Genomic DNA, 18,462 nt, shown 5'->3' with positions numbered 1-18,462 from the left:
AACCACATCTCCCCGCAGTCTTCTCTATCTGTTTCGTATGCACACAGTGATCAGTCTTCTTCCCTTCTCCAAAGAAGACCCAGCAGAAACTGAGTAACTGGAGTGCAGACAACAGCAAGCCAGGGCTGTTGTGATACTGTCTGGATGCAATGAAGCAGTGTTGGAATGCAGCTTAGCTAGATTTGCAGAGTGACTGAGATACGACAAAAGTACCTAAAAGTCAATGTGGCATGTGTAATCAGGAAGGTATGTTATACATCCTTGCCAGGCAGAAAGGTGCAGCCTCATCTTCCTGGTATGACAATGCAGCAGGTATATGATGATTTCTTAGAGGTATTTGCTTCATTATCTGTCTTCATCCCTTCCAATTGAGATTACAGTAACATGATATATATATATATATATATATATACACACACACATGAAGCTACAGTTTATAGTTATTTGTAAGTTGCAATTAGCATAGAAACTTGTTGTCTCTTAAAAAGGAGAGGATTCTCATACTGAGCCAATGAAAATTGCTTATGAACCAATGCTGGTCAAAAGTGACCTCCAGATTAAAAATTGACACATTGGTTTTGATATAGAGTTCTGTATGATTGGTCATTAATTTTAATCAGATAAAATGTACAAATAATGTGTCAAAGCACACTGTTTCCATTTTCTAATTGAAAAATTGAACAAAATACTTCAGTGCTTTTTTGTTGTTGTTGTTGTTATGCAACATTTCAAGAAATTAAAAAGTCATCCTTTGCTTGGTTTAACACTCAAGATGTCATTTTGAAGGTGTAGCTCATGGCAACGTTACCAGTTCTCCCACCCTTTCACAGAACTCCTTTATAAATAGTATCCCCTCACATAAAGATTCTGATAGAAACCACATTTTGAAGTCTACCAATTCTAACTAAATTCTATCAAAATTCCAATCTGGTTTTGGCATAAAAATACCTTCGTAGTGAGTTAGCAGGAGAGCTCAGGGAACTGCGAGGAAGCCCGTTCCCAGCCACCACATACCATGCCGAAGAAGCCTGGTCTGTCCTCAGGTACGTGAAGCTCTGGGTACACGTTCTCCAAGAACCATTTGAAGTCCTTGCATTTCAGCTTCTCTCGAAGGAGTCTCCTCTCCGTCACATCTCCATATGGTTCCTGAAAGAAAAAAAAAATTAAAAAACCAGAACAGATGCTCCCTTTTAAATTATCTGTATACATTATTAGGAACCGTATGCTAAAGTGATAAGTAGGACTTTTAACCAGGAAAAATCCCCATGTTTGGGTGCTGCACTTGATTTCATTATCCTTTCATTTGTAAAATGTTGACAAAAAAGGAATTGGAATGGTGCACACAGAATTTTAAAACGTTCTAGAAGACAGTCAGTCTGAGAAAACTCCAGAATATCCGCAAGTGAGGAAGTCCTTGAATACAGATTGCTGAAACTGAGAAAGTGTAGTGAAAAATACACTTCTTTTAGCTGGATAATTGAAAATCTCAAAAGCAGTGAATGAATTTTGAGAATTTTAAATTATTCCATCATCCATTTGTAAATTACCTATAAAAACGTTTTTCCACTTAACTGATGAAATTTGTAAAAACTGCCAAGGTTTCCTTCGAAATTCATGTGGGTATTTTTTGGGTGGGGAAGTGTGAAATCTTAAATCTTCAGAGAAAAGCCTTCAATGTAGACTTTCTCCTGTCTATGGATGGGAGCACAGTTCACATCTTTTCATGCCTATCTTCCAAATCTATCTTCATATTGACTAGGGACTTCAGACACTCAGGCATGATTTACTGTTTGCAGTCTCCAGATTCTTGCAGGTCACTTGACACACTCTTTTATCACACCAAAAATATATTTGCTTTTCTCAAAACTGTGGAAATATCACTGAAAACACAAAGCAGATGTAAAACAGAGGCAGAGATGCCTGCTTGAATAAACAAACAGCATGACATATTAGCTCCAAGGTCTGAACATTAATCTTAAAGCAAAACTTTACAGAACCAAATTCCGCAGCCTTAGCATCAATCATTTTTCCATTTTACCGTGGAACTGCATGTTTGGGTTAGATGAAGTAAAAGTTTCTGAATTCAGCTATTGAAGCCTATGGTGCACAGAATATTATGGAAACCACAACGCATTGGTGGCAGCTTTGCTACATGAAAAAAAATGCAAGAGTCTCAGCTTACAGCCACCATGTTACAAGCAAGCCAATATGCAAAGCTTATGTTACTAGCACGCAAATAACCTTTAAAGTTCTGTCATGACAGGAATCAGCCGCCCAGAACTTAACAAGAAAAACTGCCAGCATGTATTGCTGTTTCCTCTTTGCATATGACACACGCAGAATCAGGCTAGTGCTGCCTGTGAACTCCCAAAGTCTTTGGATACACAAAAAACATACTTCTCTCAAAGTCAGACTCCAAGGATAAAACCTAAATGCAGTTTATGATGTTAAATTAAAACAATTATTACTAATACATGGACTATAATAACCTAATTGCCCAGTTTAATCTTAAGGAACATGAGGTGGAAGCTAAACAAATTCTGCTTCCCCAGTTTCCTCCAGCACTTCTTTTAAAAACACGGTGATTTGAAGAATATTCTTGTCACAGGCATTTCTACCGGGATATGGGACACTCGCACATGTTAGGAACTCACTGTCTCATCTCTCAGTTCTGGTCAGGTGTAGTCAGAGGTGGGTGTCCAGCAGGCTGTGCTGCACAGCTTGGTTCTGCCTTCCAGTCTACAGGCCCATCCTTATAAATACAAGCGAGCTACCGATTTGCACACTCCTTTACTGTTCTCACCTGCTCAGATTTCACACTATTTATCTTCTGAAATATCTTGCTAACCAATTAACATATTTTCTTCTTCACTGACAATAAAAATATTAACTTTAAAAAAAAAAACTAACAGAACAGACAGTACAAACACTCCAATAAAATTATTTTCATCTGAGTTCCCAGAATTGATTTTCATCAATTTAATGTTTTCAATATTGATTTTCTTTTATTTTTGTTTGTTTATTTAAATTGAACATTGTGCAACAGTAAATCAAACTTGGGAAAATCCATTTTGTTTTACATAAACACAAAGTTTCACCATTAACACAAGACCAGTGATCTTACTAAATATTATTACCGAGCTTGTCACTTTGAACTGTGTTCAAGTGAACTGTGAACTGTGTACTGTCCATTGAACTGTGTTGACTAACATGCATTAATTGTTTCTGTTCTGTAATTTTATTATTATTATTATTATTTTTTATTCGATATAATCCTGGATCACCAGATCACCTGTTTAACAGAAGCACACATTTCAAGATAAGCAATTGACCCAAGAAAGGAGGAACTGTTTAACTTTATTCTTTCATTTATTTATTCATTCACCCATTATTGTCACAAGCTTAGCTGCCTTCCCAACTTACCAAATTTCTAATTTTCCCAAGAAATTAAAAATTTACTATATATACACACTTATTAACTGTTTGGGAAAATGTTTCAGAAGAAATAAAATAATATTAAAAAGCCCTTCACATTAAACATTAGTTAAATTATCAGTTATTTCATTGAAAAGAAATTCAACTCTAATTCCAAGAACAATGGACTTCAACTCACCAGGCGAGCATGTGGGTTTCGATGGTAATAAAGCTCTTTATATTCATCCATCCACACTTCAGCTGCACGTACGCTGTTTGCCAAAGCCTTAGACCGTGAGTAGGGAGCTTGTTTGGGGAAAACGTGGCCTACGTGTGAGCATGGGTGGATCTCAAGACTTCCTCCACACTGCCATATCTGAACAAAGAATATAGATTGTGCACCATTAATTTGAGTCTTCGCAAGCACAAGGATATAGGGACAACAAACCCTTGCAAGGATAATACTTTCCTCAAGAATATCACAGCGTATTATAAGCAATGCATGCAATAATTTTGTGTCTCATCTAGAGAATAAGGTGGATTAAGTTACTTCCTCATGAACTTAGAGCAAAGCGCAGGGAGTAACAAGGTGATAACCCCATTTCTGGTTTTATTAGGTATGCAATTATCCCTTTCTTAGTTTTATTTTCTCTGAATGCACAATAAGAAACGGTCCACAATATTTCTACAGGCCTAAATGTGGTCTACTATTCAAGTTATACAGGCATTATTAACAAAAGAGCTGTATTTCTAGTCCCAATTAATCATATGAATAGCCTCCTCAGAAAGAAACTGATGACAGTTACCAGAAACCTAACCTTTCTTTGCCTGTATTCTACTGGCAAGCTGACTTGTCAAAACCTGTAAACTTGTCATGCTGGAATATGATTACTTGTGCTCCCATTTGGATATTCACCATATGAGAATAGAGGTATGGGTGCCTAGTCATAAAATGTAACTAACCTTTTTAATAGGAAAACTGGAACAGGAACCCAAGACACGACACATAAACAAACAAATTCTGTAACTGACCCACAGTGGGCCAACCAGTATCAGTGGAGAAAAGCCCTCCCCCGTCTAAGTAAACCAGTATTTCTACTTATTGTTGAGGAAAGTACATGAGGCTTAATGGGGAACTGGCAGAACTCAGGGCTCTGGCTCCCCGGGCCAGGACATGTACACCTCAGGAGGCAGAGCCAAGTGCCAAGCATGGACATGAGCCTCAGCACTCTGTACAAATTTCCATAATTATACTCCCTGCCCTTGAAAACTGTGGCCAACATTTCTTAACAGACCTTTTGCAGTCCAACCCCATGGCCACATCCCTCCCCACCATCGGTTCGGATGTCCAGCTTGAGGTAACATAAAGAAAAACACGGCCAGGTGCCAGCTATATAATGCTGCGCATCAGCACAACGTAGCAGGCTACCGGTTTCTGAAGGGTGCCTGAAACATGGTTCCTGAGATTTAGTCAGGTGGGAGGAAAGGGAATACACGTTGCTGCACTTGGACAACCTTCAGGCTATCACCAATGGCTCCCACAGACTTTCTTTAGAAGCTTTTTGCAAGCTGGCACTCCAGTGAGCTAATTCTCCTCACTTATTCAACCACGTGTGGGTGGCAACTCATCTTTCCCAAGTAAATGGAGGACAAGGGAAATTGGCTAAGAATTGTTTAAGGGGTAGAGAGGCTTGCTGCCTGATGACCCCTTTGTATGACATATACATATTTAATTACCTTTTATGGAAATGAACACAGCAGGCGGGAAAACCATGAAGCAGAAAATGAAACCTTGGTTCTTAATGATCTTGACAGATCAGTGGTAGACCTTCCCCCAGCTCCCTCCCAGAACTTTTAGTGATCCAGAAGTCACTACAGATGAAGGCCTCCAGCACACACAAGACAGATGTTGCCTTCAGACGGTAATTTCTTTCTTAAGTTACTTGTGATTTCTCTCAAATATCTTAATTTAGAGATCAATGAATGTTGTCTCAGTTCCGCTGGTTTGGTTTTGGACAATGATGTTAGACTGACAAACACTTCTATGAGTGGCACAATACTGTGCTTACTGACAAAATTTAAGCCCTCTAATACATATGTTTACTTTTAACACAACTTAAAGGATTTCTTAAAGGTAGAGGTAATTCATTGCACAACTGTGCAGAGCACTGGACAATCTTCACTTCCTGGATTTAAACTGATTTCTTGGCTTTCACAGGAGGTTTCTCTGTTGTTTTTTTTTTCCTCATATGGGGAAGAGGTACAGTCTTCTTTTGAACAGAAAAATGATTAAAGGAGTTACACAGCAAACTTACAGTTCCATACTGATCTCTTAAACAACTTGCATTTTTACAAATATAAGTTACTGCTATTTCAAAAGCCACTGGAAAACCAGCCAACCACTTTCACTTTAGGACCTCCCTTGTTGAGATTTCTGTTTCAAATCAACAGCTATCTTACATTATAATTTTTACATCCAAGATTACAGTTTTTTTTAAACTGAAATTTATCAGACAAAAATTTTGTCAGCAAATATTAAGGTCCATTAAATTTATTAAAGTCTATCAATTTCCATATTCGTTTTATTCCATATAAGTATTTTTTCATTGATGATTTGTGTTTTGATCAGTCTGTTTTCAACAAGAACATGTGAGCAATGGACCATAAAGTCTACTGAAGCAAAAGTGTGGAGTTATAAAAAGATGCACTTTCTTCAACTCTTCCATGAGAAAGTCTGATTTAAATGGAGTAAAGCAGCCCCACTCTATTTATTAAATTGCTGCCAAAATGAGAATTCCACAACATCTGAATTTTCAGTAATTAAAATTCTGAATTTCCCTAAGAAAATAACTGTAGGTTGCTAAGCAGTGCTCATTAAATTCTTCTTCCTTCATTAAAAAGGTTTAAAAGTTCTTGTCTCCCTATTACAAAAAAATGAGATAATATTTCAGCTGATTCTTCAAAAGATTTATTTATTTTAAAAGAAAGCATATTTTGACTTCTATCTAGAATCAGGTACAAATGGAGAGCTGAAAGTAAATCAAGGAATTCAACAGAGAAACCATATTTGATCACTAAAAGCTAAATAAGTGACTCTGTGGAAGCTTCTCCCCTGAAACTATTTCCACGTCCTGTAATAGAGAGGCACATTAGATTTCATTTATACTTTGCCTGCTCATGTGCATGCAAATATGTTTCTCTACTAGGTCTGTCTGGCTAGCAGCTCTGATTATAAAAGCATACCTTTTTTTTCCCCGACTACAAGAAAAAAAACAAGGTGACATTGGTTTTACTTTCACTTTCATCTTGATGTACACAGGCTATAAACATCTTTTCTTTTCTTTACAGGGATGAATGCTTGCATTAGGGAAGAATAACAATATCACGTTGGGATCCCTGTCCCTGCCAAGCTCTTTGGAGAAGTGACCCAATTGCTGGGTCAACAAATGCTAAATAAGAAAAGCAAGTTGGTGTCAAGAAAGTAGTTTGGCCTATGAGCTACATTCTCTGTGGTAGCATTTTAGGACTCTCCAGAAAGAAAGAAAGAAAAAAAGAAAAAAAGAAAGATGGTACATTCTGAACAAAGACGGGGGGATGCAGCCTGTCCCCCACACAAGCTACTGCTATTGCAGAAGAAATTTCCACACTGTGAAACAATACAAAAAGATTAGAGAAGAGCCCAGTCAATTGGAGTTGCAGCAGGACCAACAGACAAGGAAATTATATAAAAAAAAAAAAAAAAAAAGGATTTAGCAGTAAGTAATATTGCCTTTTTGAATACATGCATTTTTCCTTTGTGCTGTGATGGTGGGTGAAAGGACAGATCACAGACATACCAGCCTTCCCCAGAAGAAAACTTCCCTGCTAGTGGTGCTGCAGTGTAAAAAAAAAAAATAAAGAAAGAAATAAAAAATCTGCAACCAGATCAATTGGCAAAGGAGATGAGAGGGCATTGCTTTGCATCCCTTTGGAAGAGGAGCTTCAGTGCCCATTATGCCCATGAAGTAAAATTTTATCTAGCCAAATAGATTAATGCTATCCCAAATCAAGGCGCATTGACTCAATTCTGCATTCAGCACACAGCCTCAATCTCTCTTAGTCATAAGCTTTCAACCAAAGCTTTGTCCTTATTGCACCTCTCAAAACCACAAAGAACTTCTTCAGCTTAGAATAAATGAAGTAAGAGAAAGAGGAGGCTTGAGAACAAGTCCCTTCTTGTCCCCAGGAGGGGGTAGTGTCTTCAGAGACAAGAAGAAGAATGAATTAGTTTACAGTGAGTTTCAGTATCCCTGCTCCTCATTTTCAGGTCCGGTAGGTCCAGAAACCACACAGATGAGGATTAGCACTGATTTATCCCTCTTGACCTTCTTCAGCACTGTGAGCAGCAAGAAGAGCACACACAGAACATTTTCCTAGTGCTCTGCTCCCTTCCACAAAAAGCCTCACTGCAGGAGGCATGCACAGGGGGGCTTGAAATCAAACAGAGGAAAGCTTTCGCCTGCGGTTTGGTTCCAAATGCCTACGTCTTTCTGGCAATCTGCACTGGTGAAATCAATGTGCCCAGGTGTATTTGCTGGCCCTTGGAGCAGCTGCCATGGCACGGTCCACCATGCCAAACGTCTGTCCCCGGTTTGACAGCCACTCAGTCCATCTGCAGCCTGCAGGGAGCTGGACCAGCCCCTGAGAAGAAAACCTTCCCCTGGGTCAAAGAGGCAAAGCCACTGCTCAGTCACACTTTTGCATCACATAGGGTCAAATGCCTGTTTTGGGGAAGTAGCAACATAAAAACAGAGACCCCTGCAAGAGCCCAGCAGAGGTCAATGGCAATAGCTTGGACTGACAGCAGCAGACAGACCAGGGACAGTCCCTGTAATATAGGGCAGGGGCTGGGCCTGTCCTCCTGTCTGCAAGCCTCAGTTTCCTAAAAAGTGAGGTGTGAAGAGCAGAGAGTGAAGAACTGCATGCAGAGGGCCATCTTCCAGGCTTTCTACAAGGAGCTGGTGCTGGCCTGCAAGCCCCACAGCCCCAAAACCCAACTCAGAGAAGAAAATCACTGTCATCTGGGGCAGTGCTACCCCTAGTTCCTACTGGTCAGAAGGCAACCATTTCAGGGCCACCAAATCTGTGGCAGTCAGGATCCCAGCAGACATTTCACCACCACGAAGCAGATCCTGTAACGCCCATTTCTGCCAACTGTGGTTGTTGCTCCCAAGCTTGTTGCTTTGGGAGAGGTGCAAATTTCCGCTGAGAGGCAGTAGATACCATACTGTTTTCAAAACCAGCATCCTCTCCACCTCACCGGTGCTTGGTCTGGTTGTGCATGTACTAGGAGACACAAACATTGCCTCCAAGAGCCAGTCTTGCTCAAGAGATGTGCACACCTACTGTGATTGCTACTGTGATGCTGCATGTTTGCAGGAGACGGTGTCTTGCTCTCTGAGGCAGCTGGCTGCTAAGTCTCCAATCTCTCCTTAGTTGTCTGCTGCAACGCTGTCACAGCTGAACAAGGAAGAGACGCACCACCAGGCATGTACATTGCCCTAGGAGAGCAAGCATCTCTCCCCAGAAATGCACGACTACCTCATCGCCATCACCCCTTCCTCGTCCCTCATAAGCAAGAAAAACAATTCTCACTCACCAAAGAGAGCTGGGGTTGGCATCCACAAGCAGGCTGCTTTCCAGCTTAACCTACCTTGGGTTGTGAGTGATGAAGCCCCCTCCTACACCACATGAAATGTCTTACCCTAGCTAAGACTGCCTTTTCACAGTGACAAGCACCATCAGTTCTTTGGGGCCACAAATATGAACCCAATCCATTGCTGCTTGCGGCTTCCTGAGAAGCCTTGCAAAAGGAGGCACAAAAAACATTTCATCAAGAGCTATTTTGTAGCTCCTGACCCTGTGACTGAGTGATTATCCCAAAGAGAAGTGCCTTCCTGTGGAAAGAAGAGACTACTGTTATGCACACATCAATGCAGGTTGCACCAGAACTGCAGCCAGCTGGGAGATGCCTGCTTCAGAAACTCACAGACCTCACGGAGGTGGGTAAGCTGCTCTGAGCCTCAGGCTGAGGCCCCCTGAATTTGCTAAGACGAGTGAGCTGTGAGGTTGGACTTTGGTGCCGGAGAAACTTATCTCTACGTGAAATTGGAGGCAGTCAGGACTTCAGATCAAACAGTGATCCCAACTGAGAATTCCTCCTGCAGAAAGAAACCATGTCATTTCTGGGTCAGTGCTTATTGTCCTCCTTAGCCCTTTTCTTCCCTAATTTTTGTGCCCTCTTTGCTCAGATTTCTGCAGTACAGGAGACAGGCACAGCAGCCACAAAGACGGCACATTTCTTCTATTAACAGGCAGACATCTAAAGCAAGGTATTCTGCTGATGCTTCCTTCCTCGTGAGAGTGTTTTTTAACATAAAAATACTATTTATCCCTGAAAGCTGCTCTTACCTAGTTAAAACAAAACCAAACCACCGATCCCCACCCCCTGCAATCCAGCGACAGACAAAAATGCAAATATGACCATAACATGTATCTAATGAGGAACAGAAAAAAACAAAAAGGGAAGGCATGGATGGTAGATTGTGAACTCCCTGCAAGTCAAAAATGGAACTGTGGGGTACATTTTAAAGCACCACTGTATTACTTCAACAAACTAAGGGTGATGTGGGACAAACCAGGAGCAGGCAGCGCTCAGTGGGAATCCGCAGTAGTAACATGTAACAGCAAAGCTGACGAGGACACGACTGCTTTACTCCTCAGCCTGGTCTGGCTCAGACCTCTCTCTTCCTCTGCCCTAAGTCCTTTCCACTCCAGCACAGCTATCTGTCTGCTTCCTGCCTGAGCCCAGGTCCACCCTCTGGTGGGGTACCTCACTACAGTTCCTGGAGATTTTCCCCTTGCCTTTCGTAACCTTTATACAAACTTTTCCTGACATGAAACAGAATAAAGCCTTTAAGAAACACAGGCTAGCGCATCCTGTCCCACTGATAACATCCATCAGCTGCTGTCTGTTCTCTCTATCAACTGCTACAGAGCACTCCAGAGTCAATTACAAACATGTCTTTCCAGCTATCCGCTTCAAGCCACAGAATGTAAACTTCATATTCTAATATCATACCGCTGCTTATATTTTCTTATATTTTCTGCTTTTATATTTATGACATTCAGAACATCTCTTTGAGTAAAAGGATGTGAAGAAACAAGTAAGAAACGTATTTTTATGCTTATGAAAAAAACCATTCAATAGAACCACCTACCCTAAATGAGAACTCAAGGTTTTCTCCTCCCCAGACTTCCATTCCTGTGTCATATGAACCAAGATAATCAAAATACTTCTTGCTCACAGAAAACAATCCTCCTGCCATGGTTGGAGACCTATAAAAGAGAACAGTAACTCTGGATTGAATTAAAAGAAAAAAATATAAATTAAAGAACCAATGCAATGGATTATAAATACATTTTTACTTTCCATTTTCTCAGTCTTCTGAATACAAAGTAACAGTCAGCCATTAATCAGTTAGGTACTACACTGTTAGGCCATTTGAATTTAACTTTTTACTAATAAAACTGTATCATAAATGAGCTCCAGAATGTATTAAAATAAAAATAACAATGAAATGATAGAAGATAAAAATTATGTTAAGTTTTTGCACTTACAGCATCTTTGAAACTGCCCATAAATGACTAGCCTCTTACTTTCAAAAAACAGAACATAAGCAGAACTATTTCAGTCAGTTCTGAAATTCCAAGTGCAATATATGTCTGTATGTTCCTTAATTGGAAAGCAAACACAGATCTGTGCTTTAACAATTAATAACAACATTCCATTAATATCAAGCGGGAAAGCTCTTAGACATCAGCAGAGCAGAATTAAATAAACATAGCCTCTGGAGAGATTTTTTCTTTCTAAGACCTACCCACCTGTATTTTTTGTTTGTTTGTTTGTTTACTATGTTTGACAAAAAATCAGGGGCCAAGACTGGAACCACACTGATGGGGCACGCTAAAAGGCCACAAGGCCCTGAGCCACAGCACAGTTAAGGGACGTTCTTTCAATAGGGTAGTGTGTGCTTGTAATAAAATTGAGTATGTTCAATTTTGCTCCTAATTGTTTACAGTCTAAGCAAATGACCCTCTTTAAAGTGCCAACCAAATAATGCAGGTTGGAAATAAATTCAGCTGACGCTTATGAAATTTACTAAATTGCTATTGATATACAAATTAACGAATGCTAGGTGTAGCGATCAATTATTCTTAATATGTCAAAACTAATTTTACCAGTCATCTTTTTGAAGCAACAGTCTTATACTGTCATACGTTGTTTCAAAGAACGGAAAGAGATGAGGTGAGACAGAAGGGAAAAAAATCTCTATAAACATTCAAGCTCTTCTGTCTCACTCCAAATCTAGTCTTTCCAAACATAACTGTCAGTGATATCAGCCTCTCAGCACTGCTGCTTTCTCCAGATAACTGTACCACTTGCAGAGGTCGGTCCTCAGTCTACCTTGAAGTTTTATCCCTCATCATTTTCCCCTTGGCGTTCCAGAAACAATTCCGTCTTGTGGAGAAGAAAAGCATCATGTTTAAGCTAGCAGCTTTAAAAGTTTTGACTCTATTTTGAAACTTTTTTTTGGAGTATGTGAACTAATATATGCTGAGAAGGGCTAATTTACTGCCTCACTTTTCCCATTAAAAAAAAAAAAAAGCAAGCTTCTTTTCTCTCCGCTGAGGATAAATTCATTAATATTTGTGAAGTACTGGGTATTATTATCATGATAAGCGACCTAGAAAAGACGGAAAAGAATGAATCATTCTGTATTTGTTGTAGGCTATAAGATGACAGATTATAAATAAAAGCAAGGACTAACAAAATCGTGACGTTAAAAGTGCAGAACAGCTGCTTCATTTCTCACAATGCACTGCTGAAACACAGCAACTTCCAAGCGGAGTGCAGCATGCTCTCAGCTCTCAGGATTCTGTCTACAGTGCCCATCTTCCAGATGCATCCTTTGCAGACTTACCCTACCTCTCCTAAAATACAGTATGTATGTACAGTAACACCTACAGATAGCAACTCTTGCAAACATAATGAAAAGCCTCTACATGAAGACATTCACATGAACTCCTATGAGTTAGTCCCTCAGAAACTATGGTGGGTAGACTACACCATTTCAACCGAAACGAGGAACTTGCAAACAGGTTCACCTTTGAAAATAGACCAAGGAACCACCACTATTGCTACAGCACAGATAGTCTTCTGAATGACTTCTGCCCTCTTGTTGCTTCATGTTTTTTTTTCCCCTTTTTCACTGTTGACCATGATACACTTTTTACAACATGAATCTCTTCGTTTTTCATAGAGGACATCCTTCATTATTAATTAAGAAGTTACAACTTTTCCTTGCGCTGGTAAGTGTCTGGCAGTTTGTCTGAAGAAGTGACTACTTGTGCAATAAGGATTCCACACAAAAGATTACATGGGAATTTGATTTTTTAGAGCAGTAGTTTTTCCAGCAGCATGGTGCTTTTTCTGGAGCTATTTCAGAAAATAGGGAACCAAACAAAATATGTAATGTAACTATAAGTGGTAAGCACTCATTTATTACATATTTTGTCAGCACCTGACATTTCCAACTCAAGTCAAAAGCACTCACAACATTGACATTTCAAGAACAGGATGCATAAAAATTAACCTGATCACATCGATCTTGGACTTTCTTCGTTTCTGTTCTCTTTCAGGGGTACTATGCCAAGTGAAGACCAGCCTCCAGTCAAATCCACCGATCTGTGGCTCACCAGCATTTCCCAAGTACTCAAATGTATTCCAGTCAATAACATCAATAACAGGGCAGACGACAGCCGATTCTTCTTCCGCAATCCTAAGATGTTTTTAAAATAAGAGAAAGGTGACTTCTATTAGAAACTTCTCTCAAAAACAGAACTGTCAAGAAAAGAAAACAATGGTGAATACCAAACACAAAATTTTGCCCTGTTTCAACTCATGCTGCAATACAAGCAAAAAGCAGCTACAAGAATAATCACCAATTTTTTGTTGAGGATGCATCAGGAGGATGCACCAGGATGGACTCAGCTGCAGGCATCTGGCAAGCAGCGTTCTTCCTGGACATTGGAAGTGAGAGATACGCCAGCTGGCTTGAGATAACAGGTTCTGCATCTGGCTCAGCTGTCATATCTAGCATCACATTCTCAACAAAAAGCATCTATTTTGTTTTGTACAGGTAGCTGCTTCTGAAATATTAAGAGAGAAGAGGATCTAAGTGGGACTCCTGGATTTTCTCAGAGGCAAAACTGTGTCATCTTTCAGCATGGCCATTATCATTCTCCAGGGACAAATAAGGTGTCTAGGGTCTATGACCCTCAAAGTCACAATTGTTCTTATAAATGTGATCATCTTCAAAAGGTTACACGAAACACTACTACAGTAATTCAAAAAGATGCCATGAGCTTAAAACAAAAAAAACACGTGATGTTTCCATGTGGGAATTAGATCATCAAGGAGGCCTCAAGAAACCCTACCACCACAGGAAATTAAAAGGACAAACAAGATAGTCCTGCAGATAACATCACTATCAGTAAGTGTGATCTAAAGATAGTTAAGATCTTTATCAGTACTAAGAACACATCAGAGCTGAGGACATCCCTTGCAAGCCTACTTCTGCAAGGAGATAAACTTCCTCCCATGTCTCAATGCCATGCAGGGTTTTCTGGATTCCTTTACAAAAGCATTTGCCCTCACAAAAGACAGTGGGACCCTTTGCCTTAATTTCTTGAAAGGCCTCTCCTAATACCACAGGAGATCAACTTCAGGCATACAAGCTGAAGCTAAGGCTTTTCTCCTAAATCCCTCTTCAGCAGTCTTTTCCATGCTAGTCTTAGACATCTCCGGTTAGTTCAATGAAAAAGTAGCTTGCTTGACTTTGGGACTTGCTTAGCCCTGCATCTTCTGATATGCATGTTCTTCTTGTTCTTCTGTCTTTCTTCTTTGGGAGAAGAAAAAAAAAAAAGAACATGCTCTATGGCCATACAAGATCTGATGTATCTATCACTCAAGGAGAGTTGGTTCCTCATGGGATTATAAGGCTTAAAACCCCCAGGCTGAACAAGGGGCTCTGTCCCCGTTGCACTCAACTCTCTGAAATTAGAGCATCTTGTGATGGTTAAATACAGAAGAGAACAGAAGTGGCTCCAAAAAAGTATTGTCTGGGCTGAGAAAGACTGCCTTAAACATGAAACGGTGCCTTCTTGTTGCCACGCGGGAAACGCAACACAGCTGTCTTCTTCTCTAAAATCCTACACTGAAGTCCTATTTGGCAGAGTGCACAAAAAGGCTTATACAAATATTGCTGTCTCCTGTCTCACTTGCATAAAGGTTATGCACAAAGCAAGGAGAAGGTTACAAACACAGAGAGAAAAAAAAATCCCTATCAAATGGAAAAAAGCCTTGTTGTTCTTGAAAAGGAGTAAAAAATAAATATTTGGCACATGATTGCAGTCATCAGGTAAGTGAAAAACTATCACTTTTTCTGTAAATTAAGATTTAACTAGCTGGTACAATGCACAAGCAGTTTACAAATACAGCAGTGGCTGCATGGCAAAATGCTAACACTGTCATATTGCTTCCATACATTTGCGCCAATGCCATACAAACAATCCCCTAGAGTTGGATATCTGCATCTAGAGCAAAAAGGGCACCGATTCCAAGCCACATCCAAAGATAACTTTTTACAGAAGGCAATTTTTCACACATTGGAATTACCCAAACTCTTTCTCAAGACTGCCATCTAGTGGTTTGCTAAAAAAAGTGAAGTCTGCCCTCTGTTTCTTCACACTTATTTTTAATCCTTTTTCTTTCTTCACACTATCTGTACTGTTCATAGTTAACCTACAATTATCTGGAATATATCCAGCATGAAATTTAGAAGAAAAAAAAAAAGACACTTCTAAGAAGAAAACAGTTATTCCAGATACAATCTCAAATGTACAATGGGGCGTTTGTTCCTCTTGGAAATCTCTCTCCAGTTTGCACAGCCCTTCTCTGACATCTGCAATACCTGAGATGGGACCTTTACAGAAGGCAAATCAAGCCGCTGATCTTGCAGAAAGGATTTATTTATTTATTTTCAAAACGTTTTAAATAGAGATGTTTTTCTATATGCAGTATCTAGGAGGTCTGATTCAGGTACTCTAATTGTCTGCTAATGATGTCAAAGGGGGCAGAGATCTAAGGGTTCAGCAAAAGGGGCAAAAGCAATACAACTTCATGTATGCAGTGATGGGATGGTGGGGTGCTGCAGCAAGGTATACCAGTGGCTGAACCCACAGTAGGAAAAGTGCTCTTTGAGCAGCTCTGTGGCTGCTGACTGAGTGAGGCCTATCATAAATATTTGTACCAGACATCTAGTATTCTGGTTTCTTTTTAACATAATATTAAATATTAATATTATTTTAATAAGTTTTCTAAACTGCACAGCAGACCTGTAATATAGAGAAACTACACAGCTTTAAATTACAGTATCCTAGGACAGATGGTGTTCCAAGGAATAGTCACTGCTGACATAACATTAATTCCTCCCTGTCCTACCTGCCCCATGATGCTTTGTATCACAACCAGTTTGGATTAGCTCAGGACTAGGAAGATGGAGTTTACTGACTTCCCTTCCAACCTCCTTATGTGTATGCTGTCCTGAAAAAGAGGGTGTCTCAGGGTCCATATCTTTTGAGATGATCATCTTACTGACCCAGGCTGATAACCACGTTACGTAAGGTAGTTTCACAGCTGGGGGTGGATTCTCCTCCTGAAAACAAAGTTTTCACTTCTCGGAAGAAAAAGAGCAGCCTGGCTCTCAACAAAAATAAATAAATAAATAAATAAATAAATAAATAAATAAATAAATAAATAAATAGTCTACCTCCTCATCTTCCAGACTTCTACTTTCTATCCCTCTGCCAGGAGAAAAATACTTGCATTGCTTGGGGGATCAGACTGCGGTAACCTTTGGAAAAGGTCTGTGAAGAGCAATTTTTCCCCTGTAGAGCGCAGGAATGTGCCAAACTGACTCTTTTCCTTCTGCCTCAGGACAAAGTCAGGACAGAGCGTAACTCTACCTTTCCAGAAGTGGTTCCAGCCAGCCCTCATGGCACTCACAGTGGCAGTCCAGGAAGGTCAGGATGTCCCCTTTGGCTATAGAAGCCCCCAGCAGTCGGGCTCGAACCAGCCCTTCCCTCTTGTTTGCACGGATAAGACGCACCTTGCGTAAGCCAGCCACGTAGTTTTCCAAACGCTCCTTTAAATGCTCTGTAACAACAGAAAGAAAATAATATAGTTCTCTATTTATTCATTTATGGCACGCTACAGAATGATCTTTTTCCAGAAGCATAAAACTTACAGTAGTGCTTTGAAGATGCTTGGACTTAGAGCTCTGATTCTGCTATCCTGTCTATGTAAGGAAAGGGTAAGGATGGACAAAAGTCTGTTCTTTTAAGAAACAGAATGCTTCATATTTGCCTCTGCAATTCATTTCCAAATTGTTAGGTGTATCTCAAATGTAAAGGCTTTACCATGCAGAAGTTTTGTTCTTAACACAATTCATGTGTGGTAGAAAATGTCAGCATTGGCTTGTGTCCCATAATTCACATAAAAACAGACAAACTCTTTACTTATTACTATAAATGACAGCAGCACAACCTTGGAGCAACCAAAACATGCTCAAATTAGCAAACGTGAAATGCTCTGACCAGACTGCAGTTATGCATGTATGCAGGCACTCGCACTACAGCAAAGCAAACATGCTGCCCCATTCAAAACTAAATTTCATCCAGAACTTGAAATTTTCACTGCCATGAAAGAGACAAAATGTTTCCAGTTAGATTCCCATTTTGTACAATTTCATGGTATGTTATCAGAAGAGCAGATCTTTTCCTCCTGTGGACTGGCTGACAAAAAAAACAAAACCAAAAACCACACAAAACAGATCCAACATTATTTAGAATTATTCTTCCTACCTTTGTCACTGTAATCATCCACAAGGATAACTTCTTCTAAAAGTATATCTGGAGATGTCTCGAGAACACTATGAACAGTCCGCAGAAGTGTTGACCAAGCCTCATTATAGAAAGCTATCACAACTGATGTTTTCGGCAGGCTATAGTAGTCATACTTCTTCTCTTTGCATCTGTAAGCAAGGGGACTACATTTAGTCAAAGTGCAAAAGAATTTGTTAATTTTCAGGAGAATACTCTCAAATGAAGAGTCCATATGCTACTTACTAACTGTAAAAAAGACTATCTAAAGGATCTTAGAAGAACCCTGTGTATATGGAGTAGTCATGCAAACACTTTTAGAAAGCTGGTCTTCCAGAAGTCCTATTTCTACAGCAACATTATGACTAAAATTCTGCAGCCCCAAAAAATATCTAAACAGAAAAATAATAGGAGGGCTGGTGTATGTGCAGTAGCTGCCTTTTCACAAAATTACTACAAGTATAGGAGCAAGCAGTGGTTAAAATACGACTCACAGATTACGGAAAGAAAAAAAAAGGAGAAATAAAAAACTGAAGTGATGTAAAAAAATATAAATTACTGTACACTTGTATTTTGGAAAATAAAACAAGTGCTAGACAATCAAAATATAACTGTGAAGAAACAGCAATATATAAAGAGAAAAAAAAGCAGTAACAGAACTAAGAAGTATGTACACTAAAGCATAATTCAGGAAGACCACATAGCTGCCAAGATATAATAGTGAAATCCACAAAAACACATAATTTAAAAAATGCATGGTTTTCACTCCGTGGAGAGCCAACAGGTTTGCAAACCTTTGAATTAAGCTCCAGAATGTATTTCCTATAAAAATATATATGAACTTCCCTAAATGAACATAAGGATGCCAAGAAACTTCCAGATGAGCCAAAAGTATAAATTAAATATTTCCCTCATCTGAAAGAATTTTAAAATAACGCCAGTACTTATCACCACTTTTCCCCATTTCTTCAAGCCCTCTGTATTGGCAAGTTTGCTACCCACCAA

The 18,462-nt window shown here is 39.6% G+C and overlaps 1 protein-coding gene across 1 annotated transcript in view; it reads right to left on the bottom strand.

Moving 5' to 3' along the window:
* Window positions 1–18,462, bottom strand: part of GALNT12 (polypeptide N-acetylgalactosaminyltransferase 12) — a 48,922-nt gene that overhangs the window by 18,111 nt on the left and 12,349 nt on the right. Inside the window, exons 2-7 of the mRNA XM_013181114.3 lie at window positions 17,440–17,609; window positions 16,543–16,732; window positions 13,110–13,295; window positions 10,674–10,791; window positions 3,614–3,790; window positions 1,015–1,146 (exon numbers count right to left, since the gene is read on the bottom strand). Of these exons, the coding sequence (XP_013036568.2) occupies window positions 1,015–1,146; window positions 3,614–3,790; window positions 10,674–10,791; window positions 13,110–13,295; window positions 16,543–16,732; window positions 17,440–17,609 (973 nt within the window). The remainder of the gene's footprint in view (window positions 1–1,014; window positions 1,147–3,613; window positions 3,791–10,673; window positions 10,792–13,109; window positions 13,296–16,542; window positions 16,733–17,439; window positions 17,610–18,462) is intronic.

Source organism: Anser cygnoides, chromosome 2 (genome assembly GCF_040182565.1).
Source record: "Anser cygnoides isolate HZ-2024a breed goose chromosome 2, Taihu_goose_T2T_genome, whole genome shotgun sequence".
Classification (NCBI taxonomy): Eukaryota; Metazoa; Chordata; class Aves; order Anseriformes; family Anatidae; genus Anser; species Anser cygnoides.
This window is presented reverse-complemented; position numbering and strand designations above follow the sequence as displayed.